General features: G+C 33.4%; 1 protein-coding gene across 1 annotated transcript; it reads right to left on the reverse strand.

Annotated features, from left to right (window-relative positions):
• Positions 1-3059: 3059 nt before the first annotated feature.
• LOC141677100 (ISWI chromatin-remodeling complex ATPase CHR11-like) lies at positions 3060-10674 on the reverse strand. The gene is made up of 25 exons (XM_074482834.1): positions 10402-10674; positions 9904-10035; positions 9695-9801; positions 9112-9224; positions 8475-8572; positions 8200-8379; positions 7874-8095; positions 7366-7500; positions 7004-7286; positions 6848-6921; positions 6525-6745; positions 6352-6439; positions 6163-6256; positions 5895-6083; positions 5760-5791; positions 5585-5661; positions 5381-5470; positions 5191-5260; positions 5029-5083; positions 4875-4933; positions 4631-4796; positions 4145-4323; positions 3833-4048; positions 3538-3645; positions 3060-3426 (listed from the first exon to the last, which is right to left on the reverse strand). The coding sequence occupies exons 1-24, from the start codon at positions 10585-10587 to the stop codon at positions 3565-3567; spliced, it is 3147 nt and encodes a 1048-aa protein (XP_074338935.1). The 5' UTR covers positions 10588-10674; the 3' UTR covers positions 3060-3426; positions 3538-3564.
• Positions 10675-10923: the final 249 nt, after the last annotated feature.

The following is a 10923-nucleotide window of genomic DNA, read 5'->3' on the forward strand; positions in this document are numbered from 1 at the left end:
TAAAAATCCTTAAAGAACAGCAGAAGATAGATTCTGAAGCTTTAAATGTCCTTCTAGTTCGTGAAGTAGAAGAGAAAAACACTTGAACAAAGATGTATTATTTTATGCACTTAATATATATGAAAGTTGACATGACTCATTACAAAATCTATTAATCACCCAAACTTCGAAGATGTGTGCTTGCCGGCAGAAGCTATGGACCCAGCTGATTTTGATGTAGTCTCTAAACTATCAGACCAGATAAAAGGCTCAACATTGAAAATAAATAAATATTATTCTTAAATTGTATATGAAAAAATTTTGAAATCATTCACTAATAAAAATCTGATAACGATTAAAATAACGTTATATTAATCCATATACTAGAAAACAAGTTATGTCTAAATTATATAAACACGACCTACACTATAACATATTCAAAAATACATATATCTCATTTAACATACCTAATACATAATCTACACGTTGGTTTCCTAAATATAACAATCTTGTATCGACACTTTAATACAAGATCATTAAAGTTGGACGGAGACATTGTCGATTATAAATACAACAAGTTTCAATTACTTTACGCCCATAAAATTGGACCTACACCAATTATAATTAGTATCGAGACATTTTTAACTCAAAAATCACATAACCAAAAATATCTATCGTGACCAGAAACATCAAAACATGAAAAGAAAAAACTGTAAACACTGCACAATATTTCATTACTCAACGGTCTAAATAATCATTGAGTATATTTCGACTGACATTTTTCATACATTTCAAATAAATAATGAAGAATAATAAATTTTATTTTCTAACAAAACTCGCGCAAACTGAAATTCAAAAGTCATACCATATGCATTACGAAACAATACTAGAAAATAGCCCGTGCATCGCACGGGTTATTATGCTGGTTGATAATAGAATGCAACGGCGTGATTATATATACTTAGAGCAAGTACAACAGTATGCTAACTTGATCCTTAAATATAATATAAAAAATTAGCTCTTAGTAACTTAAAACATGAAGAAGTATGTTTGTCTCCAACAATACTACTTAAACATGTTCCTTATATCATATTTTACTATTAAAAGTACATTTGGGGCGAGCAAAACCGGATATTCGGTCCGGTTTTAAAATTCAAATCGAATATCCAGTTTTTTGGATCGCTAAAATTACATTCTGTATCTGGATCCAATTTAACCGGATATCCAGATATTCGGATATCCGACTAAACCAGACCGAAAATTAGATTATCCGGATCCATTTAAAACTTTTATTTTTAAAGAAAATTACGATTTACGGGATAAGTAATACATTCGATTTGTGAAATTAATGATGCACGAAACTATACTTTTGTCATCATATTATTAGTTGGTAAAAATGGTGACACGTAAATTAATTTAATATAAATATCGATTATAAATTAGAGAACATGATCAATATAAACATATTTCTTATTGTGCACTTATATTAAATTTGTTGTTATCAAGTTTTTAGAATACTGTTCAAACAAAAATTATTATTTCTTACTATTACTTATGTTAAATTTGCAAACATGGTCAATGTAAACGTGTTAATATTGATTTTACACACTTATATCAAATTTGTTGATGATACTAATGAAGGAATGATAAGTCAATTAGATAGGAATGATAAGTCAATTAGATATTAACCTGAAATTTTGAAAGTCCTAGGGAGAAACAGTCATAGTGTCACAAAATATTTTTTTTTAAAAAAATCTAAAATTATATATATATATATATAGTTTTTATATATATATATCACGTATATATATATATATCCGATTTTATGAAAAGTTGTGATCCGAATCTGAATCTATATAAAAAAACCGGATCGGATATTTTAAATCGAATACCGGATCGGAAATTCAGATAATCTGGTCTTCGGATTTTTATGCTCACCCCTAACATTGAATCAATTAAAATATAATGCAAAAGAAAAAGAGAAAGATAGTGGTCCCCATAATATATTATAAAATAATGGTTAGAGGATTCTTAAAAAGATGGTTAGTTCTTAAAAATAAAGAGTGAATAGATAATATTAGTGATTCCTTTAAGCCAAGTTCCTTATTTTTGAATTTCAGAGCCCATTTAAGAAAACTGTTGGACTTGCTCTTAGTTCCTAAAAATAAACACCGAATAGATGATCTTAGTGATTTAAGGAATCAGGTATCATGTATGAGTTTTGTTCATTTCAACTTCATACCTGATGTTTGGTTCATGATTTTTATTCGCTGAAACCCATACCTGAAACCCACCGGGAATCAGATTTGATACTTAAGGAAAGAGGTGGGTATGAATAAAGGGTATGCGATATTAAATTTATATTTATTATTCATCTTTATTTCTACGATTAAATACAATTTCTGTATATATATTTTGAATTTGAAATATTATTTAATTATAAATAAAGTCATAATAATATTTATATAATGCCAGTTCGTAAGATTTAATTTATTATAAAATATTAAATTATTATTTAATTGGTTAAATTATAATTTTCTAATCAAATACTTTTTTCAGTAAATTTTTAATTGTAAATTGTGTAAGAACTTACTTTCAATGTACAATGTACACTTAAATATAATATTAAAATCAAAACTAAGATCTCGATTATATTTTAAAAAAACAAATTCATTTCAGTACTGAACTAAACATAATAAAATCAAAAATCATTTCTCATCCCCATACTAGCCTAACCCGATTTCTGATTTCAAACTTATAACGACTTCTGAACCAAACGACCCCTAAAAATGTGGGAGCATACTTTGCATTTTCGTTTCTTAAATTTCAATTTAAGAGATTGAATAAGTGGTTCTCGTTCCTTAAATTTCAATTTAAAAACTTGGATAAATAGTTTGTTGGACTTGCTCTAAGATTATAACCTCAGGTTCCCTTTTCTCTTATTTACTATATATTTTACACTTTTTTTAATTTGTTTTGCATCTACTTTGGTACACTTTTTTTAATTTGTTTTGCATCTACTTTGGTATACCCCGTTTCCATTCTGGTCAACTTTAGTAACAATTGTTTATAGGCTAAGATGACTTGCGCATTCCCCTGGTACCATTTCATAAACCAAGCAATATGATTTGGTTTAACAAATTTACATCGGCGATAAACTCTGTAAACGATATCAAAAGCAATCATCTTAGCACCAGTTATATACATAATAACATATTTGGTTCCTTAGCTGCTGCATCGAAGATCCAAATAACTTGCTTGTCTACTTGATAACTGTCAGTTCTCTGTATTTCTACAACCGAGCTACTATAATGCTATCCATTTCTCAAAAGCAAACAACAGATTTCCCCAGCCTGGATGATTGAATCCAAAACACTAGGCAACTGGTAGTAACAATTATAACAAATACTGAGCTGCTCTTCCCATGGTTCTCATTTCCTGCTCACACTGAATTAACAGAAACAATATATATTCAATTTAGAAGTTAGAACTACACCAGAGGATCAATGGTAGCACATCATAATGTGTTGTATATACTCTTTGAAAGATAATACAAACCTAGCGAGCTCACGTAACCGTCCAACATTAGTTACTTCTTTTCTTCTTATTAGTGGGAGGAGGACTCTCCGCCTGCCTAGTCAAAGTACGCTTTGATGGTGTTGTGTTCTGGCCAGAAAGAACAGTTTAGATGACAAATAAACATTTGCAGACGTGAAATTTCAAAATTGACCTAACTACTTGAAAGGAAGTTTTTTAACAGAATAAATTGAAGAAACAGCATAATGAAGCAAACCATATATAATTTTACTATCCAGACCACAGTAGCAATTGGTTAGAGGGATTGTCTTCTAACCTTCGCAAGTTTCTTCTCTTTGCGAGCCTGTCTTTCCCGCTCGTCAAATTCTTGGTTTTCCCTCTCCACCAACCGAATGAGTGTATCACATCTTCTTGCAAGCTCCTGGGTAGTGCGAGACTTAACAAACCAATCAAAGCGAAACAATGGAGAAGTGCGAAACGCAGCTTTCAGCTCATCCCAGTTCCCATAACCAAGTCTGTTAATCATGCAGATCTGCACACAATGCCAGTGCATGGGATCAAATGTTTACGAACATAAAATTGATGTCACTTCAAGTCACAAGATTTATCTTAATACTAGGAATCTCACCATAAAACGGTCACACTCTTCATTATACAATTTCCCTTTGTTCTGACCATACTGTATTTTTAGTTCCAGCCAAGGATTCTTATAACGGTCCAGCTTCTTCCCTATTGCTTTCATTATCTCATCTTTACGGGATATCCTTGCCTCTCCTCTTTCAATGTTCTTGATGATTTTGTCATAATCTAGCAATCACATACAAATATTAGAGCATTAGAACTCATCATCAGAAATCCAAAAGGCCGACTGTATGATTTTCTAAAACTATATTGGAAAAATATTGTACTGGCTCCCACTCAAAATTACTGGAAATTACTCATGCTGATTAATGCTTCAGCAAGATAGTAACTCTCTCATCTATACTTAATACTTAATAGACAATAAATACAAGCAGAAGGGTAGCTATGATAATATGTTTTTAGATGTAAGTGGACATAAATATTTAGTTCCTATACACTACTAAAAAATAACTGCATACAGTAACTAGCATACCGTTTAACTCCTTGTATCTTTCTTGAAAAACTTTAGAATATATTTCGACTTCATCCTCTGATTTTCCTTCCATTTCAGAAGCAATACCTTTTACGTCATTACGACCATATTTCTCACAAGCCCTAATAAAAGTATTGAAGTCTTTCCTACTCCATGTTGAAAAGCCCTGCAATTAATGGAAAATTAGTTAGAAGATAAAATTTCTTCAAATTACAATTAGTCACCTAAGAGATGCCTAGTTCACCTCTTCCAGCAACTGCTCCTTCTCTTCTTGCTCCTCAGCAGTCAATGGATCTCCCACCTCTAGATAATCAACGTAAATGTATAATATTACCATTTGACAAAAAAGAAGGAAAAAAGTGGCTAATAAAAGAAAAAAAAATCACAACCAAACAAACCTTCCGGTTCATCTACTTCAATTGAATCTTTCAGTTGATTCTTCTGATTCACTTGCTACAACATTTAAACAAAATTACAATCCATTCATCGGACAAAATAGTGCTTAATTTATAAAAGCATAATAAAATAAACGAGAATATGTACAAACAGCTTGTACCAACCATAAGAAAGCGAACTTCTTTTTCATACAGCTCAGTAAGCCTTTGTGTATTGAAGAACTGGAAGTCATGCCTATAAAACAAAAATGCAAAGGATAGAAAACAGACAAAAAATAAAAAGCTATAATACTAAATACTATACAGAGTAACTGTAGCCCAAAAAGTAGAAGAAAACAATTCACTAATTACTTACAACTGTGGCATGCGAGGAATTCGAGGTTCCTTTGGTTTTGCTGGACCACTTTGACGCATTGTTTGCTTGAAGTACTCAGCTTCAGAGTAACTGGTTGAACAAAAATTAAACAATCAGTAAAAAGATCGAAGTTGAATGATACAACATATATTTCTGAAGTAAATTTAAAAAAATTAGGATTAGGCAACTAGATATAACAATTACTTGCGCTTCCTCTCTCTTCTTGGTGGTTCAATCCAATTATCACTAGCAATCTTTTTGAAATCAACCTTGTTCTCATCCTATCACCGTAAAAATAGCATCATTCAAAGATAAGTTTAGACCAAAGCATAATTACTATCCCAATCTCCTATATAAAATTTAGAGAAAGTGCTACAACCTTTTCGTCATCAAAATTATATAGATCTGCAGCTGCAAAAGCCAGATAGTTACAATAAGAATTGACCTGTTTCGAAAAGTAAACTACATATGACATTGACATAAGTAATAGTTGGGAAATATTAAATACACGTACTATCATCCATTTTAAATTTGATGGCATCCTCAGTGAACTTTTTCATTTTCGCATCAAGTTCAGCAGTTGCCTCTTCCCCTTTGGCGATGATCCTGTCTATATCTTCATCTGTAATAGTGCTATCTTTAGAACTGAAAACCATCTCCGCACCAAACCTAACCATTTGTAACAGCTCATCTTTGTTAACAGCTGCACAATAACAAAGGTAATACATCAGTAGAGGGCATCAGTCACTTATCATGATAATAATGATGCACAAATTGCTTACTCTTTTGCTCAGCTAATCGTCCTTGCTGGATAACCAATGCATCAAGCGCAAGTTTCTTATACGCTCTTTCAATAACTTTCTCCTCAATGGTATACTGTTTATAAAAATTTTACAAGCAATATTAGTGCAGAATAATTCAAAAAAGAAATATTATTGTACAGCCAGACACAAGGGGAAATTAAGAGAAACCTCGGTGCAGAAACGAAAAACTTGAACTTCTTTTTTCTGCCCAATCCTGTGGGCACGATCCTGAGCTTGCAAATCAACTTGAGGATTCCTAAAATATAAAGAATAATAGATACATCACGGTGATAATATCATAAAAAGTACACTAGTGTCATGATGTGCAGATAAAAACTAACCAGTCACTGTCATACAGTATGACAATATCAGCAGTCGCAAGATTAATTCCAAGTCCTCCAGCTCTTGTTGATAATAAGAAAACAAATTTCTCACTTCCTGGCTTGTTGAAGGCATCAATAGAAGCATCACGATCGTCACCACCAGTATTTCCATCAATCCGACAGTACAGATATCCTCGATACATCAGATAGTCTTCCAGGATATCAAGCAATCTTGTCATCTAAATCAATATTATTGTCCAGAAGTCCCGTATATCAATATTCAAGCAGCTCAAGCATAATTAATAAACATCTGACAATTAAAAAGGAAAATAGAGAATAACCTGAGAAAATATTAAAACCCTAGAATCACGCTCTTTAAGTTTCGGAAGCAACTTATCTAGCAAAACCATTTTTCCTGCAGTCACAACAATTAATTATCCGAACAAATCATTTGGCACTTGCTGATAAGACACTACTAAATGGGGGTCTATTTTTACCAGCATTTGTTATGAGATGATCTCCTGTTGTATACGGTGGACCAGGTTCAGCACCTTGGAAAAGATACGGATGGTTACAACATTTACGTAACTGCATAGCTATATTCAGAAGTCGCTTGCGCTCTCCACCAGCATTTACAACCTCAAGATCTTTCTGTAATAAAGCTTTATAATACTGCTTCTGCATTTGGGACATACCAACTTTGAGTATTGTCTCCTTCTTTGGAGGCAAGCCTTTCTCAACATCTGACTTCAACCTTCTCAGAAGAAATGGTCGAAGGACCTAACAACAGCAAAAACATAATTAGAATGATATAGAAGAGTAACGACCAACAACAAACTGGGAGACAGTATGCTTATACCTTGTGAAGCTGTTGAACAACCTCCTCCTGGTCATTTTCCCCAGAAATTGCAAACCATTCATCGAAAGTTTCTGCTGAACTAAAGATCTCTGGAAGTAGAAAGTTCAGGAGGGACCAGAGTTCATGAAGATTGTTCTGCACATTACAATTGACATCCGTGAAAAAATTTAGATAGCAAAGCAGACTCGGTTACAATAGAATGCATAAAATACCAACAAATGGAAATAGATTAGCCAACTAACCCTAAATCCAGCAAAGCTTAATTTCATACATAAACATTTACAACGTGATATAATATAACACAGACATGGATTCAAACAAGTTCAAATATATATAGGGATGTGTTTGTACACACCCACATCAACTTTTTCTTATTTGAAAAGAAAAAAAACAGTCTTGAGTAATACAACAGATACACAACCTTACATGCATTTAAACATTCAAATAAAGTACACAGGGAGATAGTTTTGAGGTTGAGAGAGGGAGGGAGAGAGAAAACAGCGAGTACCTGAAGAGGAGTCCCGGTGATGAGGAGGCGATAATTAGTATGAAACAGTCTCATAGTTTTTGAAAGCAGTGAATTCTCATTCTTGATCCGGTGAGCTTCATCAATTATAATATAGCGCCAACTAAAACGGCGTAATACAGTTTTCTCTTTGATCGCCATTTCAAAGCTGGTTACACAAACATCAAACTTCCCAGCAACTAACAATTCTTCACGTATGTAACGCTGGGAAATTATATATTAAGAATTAAATTTTATCCATATAACCTTAAATATGAAATTTTGGAGGCTTCGGAAAGAAGATATTGCAACAAACAAATACTACTTACCCGTTCCTCAGGATTTCCAAGAAATTTGACTGCACGTAATGTAGGGCAAAAACGCTTTATTTCATTCATCCAATTTCCAAGAGTAGATTTTGGAGCAACAACCATGTGGGGACCAGTAATTCCTCTAAATTCATGCAAATAACCAAGCAAAGAGATGGTTTGCAATGTTTTACCAAGACCCTGCAGTACAACAGTAAGGTCAAGCCACTATTGATGGTATGGCCAAGGTGATTAGATAGGGCAAGGTAAGTTCAGTGTCAAAATTTGGACCATACCATTTCATCCGCAAGAATTCCATTAATACCATTCTCATATAAACGAATAAGCCAATTTAGCCCTGCAAGTTGGTAGTCCCTCATCTTCCCCTGAATACCTGGAAGAAAACAATTTAGGGAAAACATTATAAACCTTAATCAGATTGCACATAAATTACCAAGACTAGACATCAAAGAATCTTATGCCTACATCAATTAAGATTTAAGACCTTTGTTACCCAGACATGGCTGAAAGTGTCCAACATCAATGCCTGCCCAAGTGATAGACTCGGCAGTATTTTAAAATTCTAACATGTTTCTGGCCTAAGATAAGTGTCAGAGTGTCCATGAGTACAAGTGTCGAGCATCCGACATGAATACTCACAATAAAGAGTCGGGGTAACAGAAATTAAGACAGAAAAACAGTCTCTATCGACATTAAAACAAGTTCCTGTATAAACTTTTCACAAAGGTAGATAAGAGCGTCATAACATGAACTCTTAACAGATTAATCAAGGTTCTAAAGAAATAAACATAATATTTTTAAAACAATGCACAGTTTTGGAGGTGGGGGAGGTGTTGGAACAGATTTACCCCATCTAGAAATAAAAACAGCATTTTTTCTGTTCATACAGTCATAGTGAAATAAGAATCTTACAAGAGGGCTGCACTAGCAGCCTTGTGCCGCCGCCTCCAGCCATTTCATCTTCCTCCTCTTTAAGATATTCTTCATCTTCTTCCTTCTCTGTGAGTTTAGATGCATGCCGACCTCTACATCAGAGGAATAGATAAAAATTAAATCACAACTGAATTGTATAACTACATATGATATGAAATTTTATAGTAGTTATGTTCATATATACAATATAGGAAGAAAGATAAAAATATGTTTTCTGTAGTATTGGATGTTTCTGAAAGGAAGAAGAGAAACTGGGCATAAAAAATGCCAGGCACTACTTTCCCCAATAAATTAATTTAATATTTCAAGCAATATGGTTTATATACAAAATGACTGATACTTTTATCACTTCAAATAGATTCGACTTAGTTACTTGGCTAATCTTTTTAACTTGTGACTTGTACACTATTTAAGAAAAATATGTTACACATCGCATGCACATCAAATCAAGGTCTCAATACGTGCACAACGGACATGTGTAGACCTGCTCAACATTCATGTTGTTATTATGTACTATAGCGTATATACATAGTTGATAGATTTCAACAGAGAAAAATCATACTTTTCCTTTGTCTTCTTTTGCGACGAAGATTGGGCTCCTTTTGCAAAGTGAGCAAATATCTCCGTTTGTTGCAATAGATACTTCAGTCGTCCCTTCCCCTTGTTATTCTGCATAAATAGACAAAATTCACAACACCACCCATCTTCAACATCACTATTACTCATAATATAAACAGTTAAACACAGAAAAATAACTTAAGAAAAACCAACCATGTCAGCATCAATAGCGGCATTTTGGTCAGCCAAAATTGCCTCTATCTTTTGTTTCTTCAACCTCTGCATTTCTCTTAACCTAGCTTTCTCGCGCTTGCTGATTTCACCAGAAGCCCCCACATCATCGTCCTGTACTTAAATCATCCCAAACCATAGCTCGAATCAACATCACACAACACAAACAAAAACACACAAAATTGACACGATACACCACGCACACAAATAGTACAGTTTAAACTCGATAAATAACTAGTACTCACTGCTTAATAACTCAATAACAATCCATTTTATCAGTCCCAATTATAACAGATGCAATTCAATTACTTACTAACTTCGTAATTACGACTAATTTATCTGCCAAAAGTCGAAACCATACTTATTTAGCAACAAAAGTAGCAAACGAAACCCTCCAGTTTCGAACCCATAAATTACCAAATAAATTAGCCTTAAAAGTGAGAGATCGATAGAATTATGATATAAAGAAGTGAAATAGACCTCGTTATCCTCGTCGTCGTTCTCTTCGTCGGCGGTGGGATCGGCGACGTCATCATCGTCAGTGGCAACAGTTCTGGCAACAGCTTCGAGCTCTTCCTCATCTTCCTCCTCGTTGACCGGGAGCTGCTCTTGCTCCGACGAGTTCGACGGAGAGTCGTCGGAGGAGTGGTCGGAGAGTTTGGCCATGGTTTCGAAAATCTAGGGTTTTGAAATTAGGAGTGTGTAAATTTTTTTGGAGTAAAATAAATATTTAGAAAGGGGGGATGATAAATAAAATAGAGCGGTGGGTATTTATAGATACTAGGATAATAAATGTATTTATGTAATTTGTTACTGTTCCCGCCTGCGCCTCTTCGCGGGTGAGGAGCGGACCAAAGGACAAAAAAACTATTGTTTTCACCCGTATCGTATCACTCTTATAAACTTCTATTTATAATTTTTAATTTTTTTTATAAAAATAAATAACTAAAAATTTAATTTAAAAAAAATATATATTATATTTTATCTATGTAGTCAAATTAC

Source organism: Apium graveolens, chromosome 8 (assembly GCF_009905375.1).
Source record: "Apium graveolens cultivar Ventura chromosome 8, ASM990537v1, whole genome shotgun sequence".
Classification (NCBI taxonomy): Eukaryota; Viridiplantae; Streptophyta; class Magnoliopsida; order Apiales; family Apiaceae; genus Apium; species Apium graveolens.

What these genes read in the sequence shown, in the direction of transcription:
- LOC141677100 (XM_074482834.1), bottom strand. Translation starts at nt 10,587, where the DNA reads ATGGCCAAACTCTCCGACCACTCCTCCGACGACTCTCCGTCGAACTCG. An exon ending in ATAATTTTGATGACGAAAAG is followed by an intron (nt 5,662 to 5,759) that starts GTTGTAGCACTT and finishes TTACGGTGATAG; the next exon opens with GATGAGAACAAGGTTGATTT. An exon ending in ATTCCTCGCATGCCACAGTT is followed by an intron (nt 5,261 to 5,380) that starts GTAAGTAATTAG and finishes TTTGTTTTATAG; the next exon opens with GCATGACTTCCAGTTCTTCA.